The following is a 14,768-nucleotide window of genomic DNA, read 5'->3' on the forward strand; positions in this document are numbered from 1 at the left end:
GGGCAGTCTCTCCCTGTGGGACCATTCCCCATGTGTCTTGAGTACTGTTTTTTTATACAACATAAAACTGACCATATAGGAAATCAGAAAAGTAGACAATCCTAAAGAGTTGTTTGGAATGTCTTCATGGGTGAATGGGGATTTGAACTTGACCTGGAAGGATGTAGAGGATGTTGACTGGTCAGAAGAATTGAGGGCCAGGAGGACCAGTGGCCTGGGGTCATTAACAGCTGAAAGCCTGAATTGTGAAAGCCCAGAGGAGTAAGAAGACCTAGTCCGGTGAGGGGAGGAGCCCAAGGGTGGCTCCATCTGACTTGAAAGTCTGTAGCTCCAGAGTCTGCTGTCCTGGATGGAGTTAGTCGGAATGTTGCAGCTCAGTCCTACCAGTAACAGACTCCCTGGAGGAAGCAGAAAGCTCCTTCTGCTCATAACCACCTGATTCCCACCCTGTATTAGAATCTTCTGGACAGGGGGAAGGGGTGTGTTAGGTTGAGAAAGCTCTCAGGTACCTAATTACTTCTCTTGAACCTTGAAAATCTCTAAAACCAGGAGAGTAACTAGCGTGTTCTATTTAGAATGTTTTAAAAAAGAATTTTGAACCAGATGCTTTATAGGATGATTAATCAAGAAGCCAGAGGGTTTGAAGTTGGACATAGAATAGACCAGAAGCCAGAAAACCTGCTCACATCATGTCTCTCCCCTGCCCAAGCCCTCTAGTGGTGTCTCTTTTGTCCAGGTGCAGGCCAGTCTGTACCCAGCCTTCAAGGTTCTAAAGGCTCAGCCCTCTCCCTGGCTCGCTCTGACCCACCCACAGCAGCCTTGTTTCCCCTGAACATTCCGAGGCTTCTGTCTCCTTGGGATGCTTCCCTGGAATGCTCAGACCTTAACACACAGCTTGTTTCCATCTTTCAAGTCCAAGTCTCTGTGTCATTTCTCTAAGATGCCCCTGCCCCACTCCCAGCTATCTGAACTAAAGCAGTGTTCCCTCTTTCCTCTGTATGTCACACTCGTTACTTCATTGGTCCCGGTGGGAACACTGTCAGTCCCCCACGTTAACCTCTGGACTGCAGATGCGTCTCCTCTTTGCTGCCGCCTCCCTAGGTAGCCTGGTGCCAGCACACAGAGCCAGCATGTGGAGCACTCACTGGGCTTTTGTAGGACGAGTAGCGATTGCTGTGCTATTTCAGGATGGTGGCCGTGGGCACTGGAGACAGGGTTCAGATACAGCAGATTTTGAGGGCTTGGCAGCATTTGGCTCCGTTGACCTCCCTGCCTTCCTTGAGCCCCAGCCGTTCTGACACTACCTCTTGCTGCCCCTTTTGCCACTGTGCTGCTCTCTACGCCTCCCCTGTTGCTCCTTTTCCTCTTAGATAATGGAGTCCTGAGGGCTTCACATACTTTTCTCTTGTTCTCTGCTCTCCAGTCTCACCTGGACTCCATTACCATTTGAGTCTGGACACTCTTACAACCATCTCTGTGCGCCCAGACCTTTTGACACATGACCACCAGACACTTGTTTGTTCACAGTGACCACTGCTCTGAGCTAGATGTCCCTTGCTAGGCACCAGATGTGGCGGCGAGTGAAAGAGATCTTGCCCTGTGTGTCTGTGACCTAAGCTTCCCCTTAGAGGAGAGGCCGTTAAACAAGCCACTCAGTAAGTGCTGACGCAGTGCACAGTGCTGGGAGCGGTGAGGAGCGTAGTACGCGGGCTTTCGGGGTAGTCCTTCTGTGTTGGGCAGTGGGGATAGGCCTCCTCGGGCCCTGCAGGGCTCAAACACAGCAGCAGGTCGGCTCCCGTAGGTAATCCTCATGCCTGGGTTGGTGGGGGGTCTCAGCCTCAGCATCCTGGGGCTTAGACCGCAGGGCAGGAACTCTCTTCTGCTGTTCTTTCCCATCCATGCAGGAGCCCAAACAGCGGCACTGCCAACTAATTTGCCTGTACTATTTTGAAGCCACTTAATTGCAGTTTATTCTAGTTTATTTTGCTTGTTCTCCTTTAGTGACTTGCAGGGAGATTCTTAAAATGAAAAAACCCCTTGAGCCTGTAGGGGAGCAGTCTCTGCAGTTGTGGTTGAGAAGGATCTGGGTGGGACCCGAGCGTGTATATCCAGCCCTCCTTCCTCATCCTCGGATCACCACGCTCCCGGCACTTTGGCCTCTAAGAACCTCTCCTCTTTGCTTCTCTGTCCTGAGACAGAGGTACTGGAAGAGCAGAGGCAGTTCAGCCCTGGGGAGTAGTTCTCAAGCTTTTGTTCATGTGGAGTATGTCTTTGGATATTCACCATGAGAAATTGAAACAAAACTTCTAAGCTTTTTTTGGGGGAGTAATTTTAGATTCACAGGACGCTGAAAAAATTGTACAGAGAGCCCAGTGTACTACTGTTCTTCACTCAGCTGTCCCCAGTGGTAACATCTCACTTAACTCTCCTACAGTGCCAAAATCAGGGAACTCAAAACCAGTAGTTATATCAATCAGAAATTTAATAACACAAGATGAAACACATATTTCATTAGTCAGTGGAATGATGATATCATCACATATCATAGCTTCTGGAAAACTTCCCTGTACTCACCTGAGAGTGAAAAAGGCAGTAAACATCTTAGTATTATAAAAATAACTGATCTCATGGACCCCCAAAGGAACTTGCCAGGCATCCTCAGATAATAGTGGGAGACTCCACTGGCCTAGTGGTTAAAATGTGGACTCTAGAGTCTTGTCTGGATTTTATCGTGTCTCCACTACTTTAAAGTCATGTAGTTCGGGAATGCTACTTGACGGGGTACTCTGTGGTAGCGGTCAGAATCCAGGTCAGGAAGCCTGCCTGCAGGGGTGGAATCCTAGCTCTGCCGTGTCCTAGCTGTGACTGTGGGCTGGTTTTCATTTCATCTGTAAAATGAGGGCCCTCAAAGTACCCACAGCCAGCCACAGTGGTAGTGCAAAGATTCAACAAGGTGAGACAGGAAGAGCTCTGGGTTAGTGTCTGAATGGGTCTCCTGGACACCCGCCAGTGTTACCTGTGACTATTAGAGGCTGCAGTGATGTAATGCAGTAGGACTGCTTAGCACAGAGCTTGGCCTGGAGGAAGGAGTAAATGCCCCACTCCCTAAGCTCCCCCACCATTCAGCAGGAGACAGGCATCTGGGCCCAAGTGGAGAAGGCAGTAGAAAGACCTCTTTATGAGGTTCTGCAGCAAGGTCAGAGTTGGAGAATCAAAATATCTGTAAGGTGTCCTGTGTTAGGAAAAGAGCAGTTCCTGTGGTCCAGTGAGCTTGAGGAGGAGGAGGCCTGGGTCAGTTTTATTAACCATTATATCTGTACTGCTCAGCATTGTCCCAGCCCAGAGCAGGTGCAGAGGAAGTGTGTATTAATGGTTGAATGATGAACTGAATGAAGGAGAGACAAATGTGGCTATTAATTGGGGAAGAGAGAGAATATTGATTTTGAGTCTGAGCTAGGAAGTTGGAGACATTGATTTAATGGGATCAATTAATAGTTAATAAGTATCTTGTATTAACTTAAAATAATACATTATATTAAATACACACAGTTCCAGATCAGTTCACTGATAGGTACATGGAGAGTAGGCTTCATTAAGCAGTGAAATAAAGAGTTCTTATGTTCCCTGTTACCTATAGGAAAGTGGAGAAGTCCTCATAACATCCTCCGTCCTTCTCAGAGTACTCAGTGTCAGACACCTGTGCAATGGGCATGTGCCTCGTATTCTGGGCAAGCAAGGATGGTGTGCTGGGAGGCTGTCGGGGTTCCTGAAGAAGGAGCTCCAGGGTTCTGTCCTGGAGCTCACAGTCTGGCCTCTGGTTGGGTGCCCTCTGCCCCTCTCATCTGCATAGTTCAGCAAATCGCAATAGGGTTCTTTGAAGGCACTCCCCTGCCTACCTCTCCCACTGCAGCTCTAAATAAGCTTTTCTCTCACTCCTGCTGGAGACACAGTGGTCTCTTTGCCTGTCTGTTCTCTCAGCTCGCCAAGCTTCCACCTAAGTCAGCAAGCATCCGTGCTGATTCCCTTTCTTGGCATGTGCCTCCGCCCCCGCCACTCATCACACGATTCCCCTCCTGTTCCAGGAGGCCTGCCTTAGGCTCTGCATCTGAACTAGCACCCTGCCTCTTCTCCATCACTGTGTCCCCTTCTTGGGCTTGACTTTTCTTCAGAGCATCAATAACCGCCATGCATTGTTTATCTTCATTTGATTTTGTCTTTCTTCCTCAGTGGAGTGACACATTAAGGCAAATGTGATCTTAAAACACTGCTGGCCCATGGAAGGGACTCAGAAATATTTTAATAAATTGAGTTGATGGTGCAATATATTTTAGACAAAATCAATCTGGGAAGTACTGGGATGATTCTTCAGTATATATGTGTTCTGTAGTATATGATTATTAGTACGTGTATGAATAGAGGTGATCCTGTTTAGGTGTTTATATTTATGTTTTATATATATATTTAGATTATATTACATCCAGTAGTATAAGGATATATACAGAAAAGACATCCCAGTTCATGAATTTGTGGGTAGGGGAGAAATCTTTTAAGTGTTCTTCTGTTCCAAAAGTTTACTTGTGTATTGGTTACTTGGCATTGACAGCCTGTCACATTTTCTAAAAACTAATTCTTTATTGACCTAGAAATACAGCTACTTCAAATTCAAGGAATTCAAGTACACATGGAGAAAATGCTTTCTGATAGATGACCCTGCTGTTTTATTTCTAGCCCTCCTTTTTCTAAAAAAGGTTTAAATTAACTTACAAGAATTATTTACTCATTCAAGTATTTAAGTGACAACGAACATTTCGTGTCTCCTGCTAAGCATTAGGAATGCAACACTTTTTTTTCTTCACTGAAGTCTGACAGGAGAGATACATCAAGACATAGTTACACAAGTAATTGTTCAAAATTGTTAGAAGAGCTGTGAAGGAAGAAGGAAGCTGAGGGTGGTTCCGTTTAGGGAATCCATCCCACCATCCTTCTACTTCTCGAATCACTGATTTTCTAAAAAAGTTCTAGGCGCTTTCCGGCCATCGCCATTGCAGTGGAGATTCCAACATCCAGGGAGTTGAGGGCATGGCCCTGGGGCTGGCTGGCGTGGGGATGGCCTGCTGTGGCTGGAGACCCCCTTGTTTTACCTGAGTTTGGTTGTAGCGTAAAGGATACTAAAATCTTTTCTCTACTGGGTAAATGAGCCTAAATTAAAAATAATGGGTTTGGGCAAGCAGGTTAATAAATGCATAGGAATTTCCCTGTGGTAGCTCTGCTGAGGTCCTTTACCTTCACAGGTGTTTCAGAGATATTAATACACATGGTCTCCAGCTTACACTCGGTCACAGATTTCCTGTGGAAATGACCACTGCTGCTTTGGGCTCCATCTCCCGCTGACATTTCCCTGGAGGTTTGGGGATTTTAAGGCAGAGGTTCTCAGATGATATTCCGGCAGAATCTTTTTCCTCCAGCTTTGTTGAGGTATAATTGGTTAATAAAATGGTAAGATATTTAAAGTATACATTTTGGTGATTTGATGTATGTACACACAGTTGAAGGATTCCTCCATCTAGTTAATTGACACATCCATCACCTTGCATATTTATCTTCATTTTTTTTTTTTTTTTGGTGAGAACATTTTACATTCTACTATCTTAGTAAATTTCACTTCTATGTAATACATTGCTGTCAGTTGAAGTCACAGTGCTTTACATTACATCCTCAGACCCTATCCAGCAGAATCTTAACTGAAACACTACAGTACTTACGCGTTTGAGCTGTGGGATCAGACAGGTTCAAATCCCAGCCATGAGCAACTTAAAACAACTTCCTGACACATTGGTTTCCTGTTCCACGGGCGCACGTGTGAGTCGTGGGGAGGGCAGCTGCGGGGAGCACTGATGCTTATGCATCTTGTTTGGAGTCATCCCCGTTATGCATGTAAGATGGTTAGCACGGTGCCAATGCACCGAGGCCGGGAGGAGGTTCTCAGTTCAGTCTTAATGTAATAGTGCTTGGAAGTATCAATTTAGGTTAGCTGACACACAGTCTTTTTAAAGCTACTCTGGAGGTTAAATGGTGTCAAATTCTTTTAAATCTTAACCTTGGGTCCCCTCTGAGAAAGGGGAAGAAAACGCCTTCCTGCTCTGCTAAATGGCCACGTGCTGATGGGACGCGTAACTCTAGGGAGTACTTGTTAGTATTGCGTAATTTATCAGTGTTAAAAAATACTTATTATGTAGCCTAGGATACCAACTACCAACTTAATACCTTTTCCCCCTTTGGAAAAAAATTATTCATTGTTTCCCAAATTCCAGTTTACAGATAAAAATTTTAAAAATGAGGGCATTGTATTTAGAAGTGAGACATTTGTGTGCTAAATTTATTCACACTTTAGCTAATTAAAAATACCATAAGACCATTTTCTGGGATAATTTTGATATTCCCATGTTCTGGGAGGCATTTAACTTGTGTTTGGTGATATTATGAGTACCAAGGGGTAAATCAAGCAGGATCAGAGTATTTATGCTTCTGAAGTATATGCACTGTCAGTTTTGTGCTGTCCAAGAAATGAACCCTAGTCTCTTGGTGCCCCCTTCTGCACCTTCCAACTCAAAGCAGGCCGGAGGGTAGACCTTCATAAGGACTTACTCATCTCTGTGGCATTTCTCTCTCTTCAAGCAGCCATTGATATTTTTTTAAAAATTGAAATGCTGGGAGTAAATTTGGATGATATTCTTTTCTTCATGCAAAACATTCTTAACAACTCAAAGAGCTTCATTGTTGTGGAAAAATTAATCTTTTTAGTTTGGAGTTTGCTTTTTTGCCCATGCTGGTTTCTTTGAAAGTCCTTGAGAAATGTTTCTCTTTGCAGGGAAATAAAAAAACATGCAGACTATAAAACTCCTCATTCTTAGTGGTGTCATGATATGTCCGTTTAGTTCCTTAGGGCATATGTGGTACCAATTAATAAGCAGTTTTCTTTGGTTTTACAGTTATTTTTAAACTAATAGTCATATTCTGCCAGTTGGCTCAAATCCCCTCTTCCCATTCCCTTACATACACATCTAATAGTAATCTTATTTAAGATTATAGAGCATTGTAGCATAATTTTCAGTTAGGAATTGTATAAAATTCTCCATTTCTTAGAGACTGTGCAATACTGTGGGGATTCTACTGTTTAGTAACTTGGTATACAATGATAAAGTACTGTTTCTTGGAAAAATTGCACTTCCATCGAAGGCCAGAATAATTTTTAGTGTTCTTGGTTGGAATGTTCCAGCCCCTGTCAACGAGGTGGTGCTGCTAGAGGGATGAAAGCATGGATGGGATGGGGTTTGGCTGGCTGGCATGGCCTTTACATATATGCTAGGGGTATTCGTTTAAATACAGTGTTGATTTTCTAAAATGCTGAGGGTAACCTTTGACTTAAAAGTAACTTTAAGCTGTATTTTGTGTCTAGATTCTCTGTGGGGGTTTAAAACAATATACCAGAGATTTACATATTTTGAAAATGGCCACAAGTGGCTGGAACAAAATAGATTGACCCAGATCTGCTTGTAGGTTGCAGTGGTTTCCTTCGGAGACTCATGAACAAGCATCAGAGCAGCTCCTGAAATGCTTGACATCGTTCCCTTGGTCTGGCTTGCCAGCTTCAGGTTTCAGTGACTTTTTTGCATATTTGCTTACTGGCCAGAAAACAACACAAAACAAAACAGTAACTGGTTTGACCAAGAATGTTGACTAAACCTTGAGCTCAAAATTCTGAAGACACCTTGAAGCACAGACTATGTGATGGAAGGAATGCTGGAGGTAGGATTGAGTAGCAAGCATTGTGGGACTTCTCTGCATTTACTCTTAACTTTTCTGGACCCACAACTCCTCGATGTGGGCTTACCAACCTCCTGCCCTAAAACCCCCAAATAAGAGAAGAATACGAAGGAAATTCACCACCCAATGACAGCAGCTAGTCTTTTTTTTTTAATCAATCCCTTTTCCTTTTCTTCAGCTGTTATCCCATCTCACTGCCTCAGAGGTCACCAGCACCCTAACTAGTCTTACCAGAGTTCAATTTTATATTAATTTGAGTGTTTACTTTCTTATTTTGCTCATCTTGTGCACACAGGACCTGGCACAGTCCGTCACGTCTAGCAGGGGTCTAATATTTACCTGGTATTTTAATTAGAAAATTGTACAGTGTTTATGTATAAATTTAATCTATAACTTAGAGACAGTAGTTAGTATTTGAAGTACTGTAATCAGGTACCTACATCCAGAGTAGGTTCTTTAGCACATCAAGCATCATTATTGATCTACACCAGAGTTGGTTAATTAGCATAGATGGGTTTTATATGCTTGTAAAACAAAACTACTGTTTGGTTGCCGCTGAAATGAGTGTCCAGAACATGAGATGAGCACAGTGTCTAAAGAGATTAGGTCTTGGCACTTCACATCTTCTCATGGAATGTCTGCTGGTCTGTAGGATCCAGGCCTGTCACTTAATCTGGGTCTCTGTTGCCTGATTCCATGGAAGGTTGGCTAGTCATACAGTCAGAATTCTGTTCTGTATGCCTTGAATGAACTGTTCATGCAAGAAACTGTTGGGGTCTCCTGAGGACAGAAAGAGTGCCCCAGGCTTAGAAGAACAGGCTGTGTGATGTTTTGATTCCTATTATTAATAAATATAGTTTGTCAGAACTTAGTCTAGGTTTGATTGTAACCACCAAGGGGCCAGGATGTGGGATGTGTCTTATGAACCCCTAAAACACTATTCATTTGCTTTTTATTAAGGCATCATTGATATACACTCTCATGAAGGTTTCACAAGAAAAACAATGTGGTTACTACATTCACCCTTATCATCAAGTCCCCCCACAAAACCCCATTGCAGTCACTGTCCGTTAGTGTAGTAAGATGCCACAGAGTCCTACTTGTCTTTTCTGTGCTACACTGTCTTCCCTGTGATCCCACACACACCATGTACACTAATCATGATACCTCTCAATCCCCTTCTCCCTACCCCCCCCCACCCTCCCCTAACCCTCCCCTTTGGTAACTGCTAGTCCCTTCTTGGAGTCTGTGAGTCTGCTGCTGTTTTGTTCCTTCAGTTTTGCTTCATTCTTATACTACACAAATGAGGGAAATCATTTGGTACTTGTCTTTCTCTATGTGACTTATTTCACTGAGCATAATACCCTCTAGCTCCATCCATGTTGTTGCAAATGGTAGGTTTTGTTTCTTTCTTATGGCTGAATAGTATTCCATTGTGTATCTGTACCACATCTTCTTTATCCATTCATCTACTGAGGGACACTGAGGTTGCTTCCATATCTTGGCTATGTAAATAGTGCTGCAAAAAGCATAGGGGTGCATATGTCTTTGAATCTGAGAAATTATATTCTTTGGGTAAATTCCTAGGAGGGGAATTCCCGGGTCATGATATTTCTGTTTTTAGTTTTTTGAAGAACCTCCATATTCCTTTCCACAATGGTAGAGCTAGCTTACATTCCCACCAGCAGTGTAGGAGGGTTCCCCTTTCTCCACATCCTCACCAGCATTTGTTGTTCCTAGTCTTTTCGATGTTGACTGTCCTAACTGGTGTGAGGTGATATCTCATTGTGGTTTTAATTTGCATTTCCCTGATAATTAGTGATGTGGAGCATCTTTTCATGTGCCTGTTGGCTATCTGAATTTCTTCTTTGGAGAAATATCTGTTCATATCCTCTGTCCATTTTTTAATAGGGTTATTAGCCTTTTGGGTGTTGAGGCTTGTGAGTTCTTTATGTATTTTGGATGTTAACCCCTTGTCGGATATGTCCTTTAAAAATATATTTTCCCATACTGTAGGATGCCTTTTTGTTCTGCTGATGGTGTCCTTTGCTGTACAGAAGCTTTTTAGCATGATATAGTCCCATTTGTTCATTTTTTATTTTCTTTCTCTTGCCTGAGGAGATGCATTCAGGAAAAAGTTGCTCATGTTTATATTCAAGAGATTTTTGCCTATGTTTTCTTCTAAGAGTTTTATCGTTTCGTGACTTACATTCAGGTCTTTAATCCATTTCAAGTTTGCTTTTGTGTATGGGGTTAGACAGTAATCCAGTTTCATTCTCTTGCATGTAGCTGTCCAGTTTTACCAACACCAGCTGTTGAAGAGGGTGTCATTTTCCCATTGTATACCCATGGCTTCTTTATCGTATATTAATTGACCATATATGCTTGGGTTTATATCTGGGCTCTCTACTCTGTTCCATTGGTCTATGGGTCTGGTCTTGTGCCAGTACCAGATCGTCTTGATTACTGTGGCTTTGTAGTAGAGCTTGAAGTCGGGGAGCATAATCCCACCTGCTTTATTCTTCTCAGGATTGCTTTGGCCATTTGGGGTCTTTTGTGGTTCCATATGAATTTTAGAACTATTTTCTCTAGTTGGTTGAAGAATGCTGTTGGTATTTTGATAGGGATTGCATTGAATCTGTTGATTGCTTTTGGCAGGATGGCCATTTTGACAATATTAATTCTTCCTATCCATGAGCACGGGATATGTTTCTACTTATTGGTATCTTCTTTATTTCTCTTATGAGTTTCTTGTAGTTTTCAGGGTATAGGTCTTTCACTTCCTTGGTAGGTTATTCCTAGGTGCTTTATTCTTTTTGATGCAATTGTGAATGGAATGTTTTCTTGATTTCTCTTTCTGCTAGTTCATCATTAGTGTATAAGAATGCAACAGATTTCTGTGTATTAATTTTGTATCCTGCAACTTTGCTGAATTCAGATATCAGATATTAGTAGTTTTGGGGTGGATTATTTAGGGTTTTTTATGTATAATATCATATAATCTACAAACAGGAATAGTTTAACTTCTTCCTTGTCGATCTGGATGCCTTTTATTTCTTTGTGTTGCCTGATTGCCATGGCTAGGACCTCCAGAACTATGTTGAATGAAAGTGGGGAGAGTGGGCATCCTTGTCTGAACCCCTAAAACATTTAACCTCTGGAAGCTACCACAGAACCTGACAATAGCTGAACAGCCAAGTTAGTTGAGGTCAGTTCAAGAACAATGTATACTTGTAGAATCAATACATGAATGATCTGTATGTAGCAGATAAGCAATTGAAAGTTAAGTGAGCATCTGTACCAGTTGCTCTATTGCCAAATGGGGAAAACAGAGGAATCATCTTGACTTCCCTAACCTAAATATTTACATTCCAACACCCCAAAATCAAGTTTATAAAATCAAGTATATATGTATACACACACACACGTGTGTGCATGCATGCATATGTAGAATGCAATTGCTGATTTGGGAAAAGTCTTCAGTGTTAGACTCTCATGTCTTCTGTCATAGTTCTCTTCATTTGTTTTCCTGATCCTTCTGTTTCTTGACTCGCAGAACGCTACTGAGCCTGGGGTAGCCACTGAGACTCTGGCCGAGGTACCTGAGCATGTTTTTCGAGGACTTCCAGAGGAAGTGAGACTTTTCCCATCTGCTGTTGACAAGACCCGGATTGGTGGGTATGAGGGTCACAGAAGGAGGTGGGGAAGGGAGAGTGGGCTGCAGCAAGGCATCCTTTGGGGCATTTAAAGAAGGAAGCTCACCATAAAAGCAATAGATTTACACCTAGCTTAGAAGATTATGTAGTGTTCATGCATCTTTCCAGTCTAGAATCTGGGGTAGACATAGATTATAAAATTAAACCAGAACACCCCCCCCCCCCACCATCCTTTGTTACTCAGCCTCATTGTCCCCCTTCTTCTGTGTCTTTCCGGGACTCTTCTTCCCATGGAATGTATTGTTCCCTCCTCTCTTATTTCACCGTGTCTTGAGTGTGATTATGCTCTTAATATGTATTTCATTATTTTGTATTTGTTGTCACATCTGTTCCTGTCATTGACTATGAGTACGTTCATTTCTTATTTATGTCTCTAGTACCTGACACTTTATGGACTTCAGTAAATACTTGAGTGAGTGACGTTCTGAGTTTATGTGAGTGCTTCTGGCTGGGATTTCTCATTGGATACAAGCCAAGCTTTTGTGTACTTGGTCTTGTTTTTGTGTTCTAATCTTTAGACAGAAGGCAAAGGAAGGAAATGATAAAAATTTAGTCAAAGTGTAGTCTTGGAATAGATCATGTTTATATTCTATTTCCTTTTTTTAAGTATGTTCTTGATATTCTAGTTGATGTGTATATTTATGTGACTAAATTGTTAATAAATGCTTTTCCTAATTCACATTGAAAAAGTTATTCATTAATTTGAGCACTTATTTCATTCACATGAAAGTGGTTAGTTTTAATAGCTTCATTAACTGATTATTAAGTGTGTTATCAAATGGGATTCACAACAGATGTACAGATAAGTGGAATTCATACATCCTATACAAATAGACCTGGCTCATCCTCCATTCCCCTGGATATGAGGAATCTGAGGCCAGAAGACGAGGGAACATGTCCAGCGTGATGTTGTCGTTGAGAGTAACTGGGTGTTGGTTCCCCTGATTCGGGGGTGGTCTCCTGCCATGTTAACCCATGGCTTTGTCATTTTGTCTGTTTGCCTCACGGTCAGTGCAGAGAAAACAGAAATACCTCTAAGAACACCAGAGCAGCATAAATCTTCGCTATTTGAAAACTCTGAAGAGTGAGTTGATCCAGTAGTTAAGTTTTTTGTAAACTAAAAACTTAGGAAACTAAGTTTTTAAACTAAAGCTTTAGGGAACTAAGTTTTTAGGAAACTCAGCTAGAGAGAAAAGGGTTTTCCGCTTTGAGCAAATTACACAAATACTTATTCATTAAACTCTATTTCTAACTCTTTATAAAAGCAAATGTTCATTGGAGACAATTTGAAATTCTGTAGAAAAGTAGGACGAAGAGTTTAAAATTACTTGTACTTTCATTATATTCTGTTTTTTTTATCTTTAACTGTGGTTGTGCTCTTCTCCAAGTATTTGTGATTGGCCTGTCTGGGTAATCTTATGCATAAAAATAAAAAAGAAGTAACAGCCTTTCCAACATAAAACAATACAGGTTCTTTACAGGCTATTTGGAAAATCAGGAGAAGATAAAGAAGAAAATTAAAATCCCCATTAAAGTCTTGATTCAATTTGATCTTAGTTGATTTAACATTATCTTGTTTCAGGTTGTCTAGCCTTTTAACTATTTTGTGAAATAGAATTGATTTTAATGCTTCAATCTTTAAAATAACCACAAAAAGATAAAAATACTGATTTTATCTTCTAGGTGTCTGGGCCACTAAACCAATTTTAAAAGGCAGAAAGTTTGGGCCATTTGTTGGTGATAAGAAAAAGAGATCTCAGGTTAAGAATAATGTATACATGTGGGAGGTAAGGAAGAACTCTGATTCTTTGTTTATGAGTATTAAATACATATGTTAAGAAATTCTATTCTCTCGGGATTTGACATTTTGTAATTAAAACAATCATCTTAATATGTTCTCTAAAACCAAGAGTATTTTTATTAGAGAAAAAATGTGTTTCCTTGGATACAGACTACTGTTGACATTCGTGTTTTGAAACTGCTTGGCTGTCCTCAACAATAAATGTCAAATCCACCTTTTATATTGCCTTGTTCAGGGCATTTTGCTTTGCTGCCAATACTTTGGTCTGTCACTTTACAGGCTTCCAGATTGACATCCTAAAAAAAAAAAAAAACACTCCAAGGTGGCCACAAATAAAACACTGTTGGCATTTTCTCTATATTTTAGGAAGTAATCTCTGTGTTGCTAGAATATTCAGAGTTGGATATATTTAGCACATGGCTTACGTAGTGCTTTGAACTTTTCAAAAGGCTTTCATTCTGTTCATTTGTTGTTCTCACAATGATCCTTGAAGACAGCCCACTCCTTGTAGAGGTGAACTGTTCCTCCCTGTGGAGCCCCCATGTTGAGAATGTCTTCGATGCAGAGCTAGAACCTATGCCTCCTGTCTGACAGCGAGGCAATTGCTTTATGTTTCATTGGATTGCCTGGGCTCAAATCCGACCTTTAGCTTTGTGACTCTGGGCAGAATATTTAACTTCTGAGTCCTAAAGCCCTTAATTCAGAAATGGAGAATATTCAATGTGCAATGAATGTTGCTCTGAAGATAAATGTGTTGTTACGGTTTCTTGGAGTTGCATGTAAATTCAGCATTTATGTTGATTTAGTTCAGATCAGGTGCCCTTGGGAAGTTCCTCATACTTTTATAGGAACTCAATGGCATGATTCCCTTTTAAATTTAAAACAAGTGAACTTCTTTGGTGGTGAGGAAAAGCCTTCCTATCAGCATCTTAAGTTTAATGGTGTCCGTTTCACACACAAACACATGAAAGCTTAAAAATAAAGTATGCCTAGGAGATGTTGGGCACTTTTGTTGAGTTCTGTGGCATTTTGTTACATTTGAGGTGTGTTGCTATTTCCCTCATGCAGTAAGCAATGTTTCTTGATTTCAGAATTTGGACAGTTTTTCTCAGTAATTTTGAGTTTCTTTGCTTGTTCTAAATCCCTTATAATAAATCTAATGACAGTTAATCCAAGGGGCCTTAGGAAATGAGGATTTACCTTGAGAATAATTACAGTATGCTGTTTCACCATTTTTTAGATAAAAGAGCACTGTGTAGAAAATTGCCCAGCCAAAAAATATTAATTACTCAAGATAATGCCTGAATGATTAAAAATGTCTTGACCACAAAATTATGCTCCAAAATAAACTGCAGTTTGAATTTTAGTAGTTTCCCAAGGGAAACTAACAAATATACTCTACCAGGTTAGCACTAATCTTAGGATCA

At 41.2% G+C, this 14,768-nt stretch overlaps 1 protein-coding gene across 5 annotated transcripts in view; it reads left to right on the forward strand.

The window, feature by feature from the left end:
* Positions 1-14,768, forward strand: part of PRDM2 (PR/SET domain 2) — a 130,401-nt gene that overhangs the window by 27,347 nt on the left and 88,286 nt on the right. For 4 of the 5 annotated variants that reach the window (XM_036999610.2, XM_036999607.2, XM_073233230.1 and 1 more), the window contains exons 3-4: positions 11,381-11,498; positions 13,224-13,327. In XM_036999610.2, the coding sequence (XP_036855505.1) occupies positions 11,381-11,498; positions 13,224-13,327 (222 nt within the window). Of the gene's footprint in view, positions 1-11,376; positions 11,499-13,223; positions 13,328-14,768 lie in introns of those variants that run through there. The other variant, XM_036999609.2, reaches the window with a different exon arrangement.

The sequence above is a fragment of the Manis javanica genome, chromosome 4 (genome assembly GCF_040802235.1).
Source record: "Manis javanica isolate MJ-LG chromosome 4, MJ_LKY, whole genome shotgun sequence".
Lineage (NCBI taxonomy): Eukaryota > Metazoa > Chordata > Mammalia > Pholidota > Manidae > Manis > Manis javanica.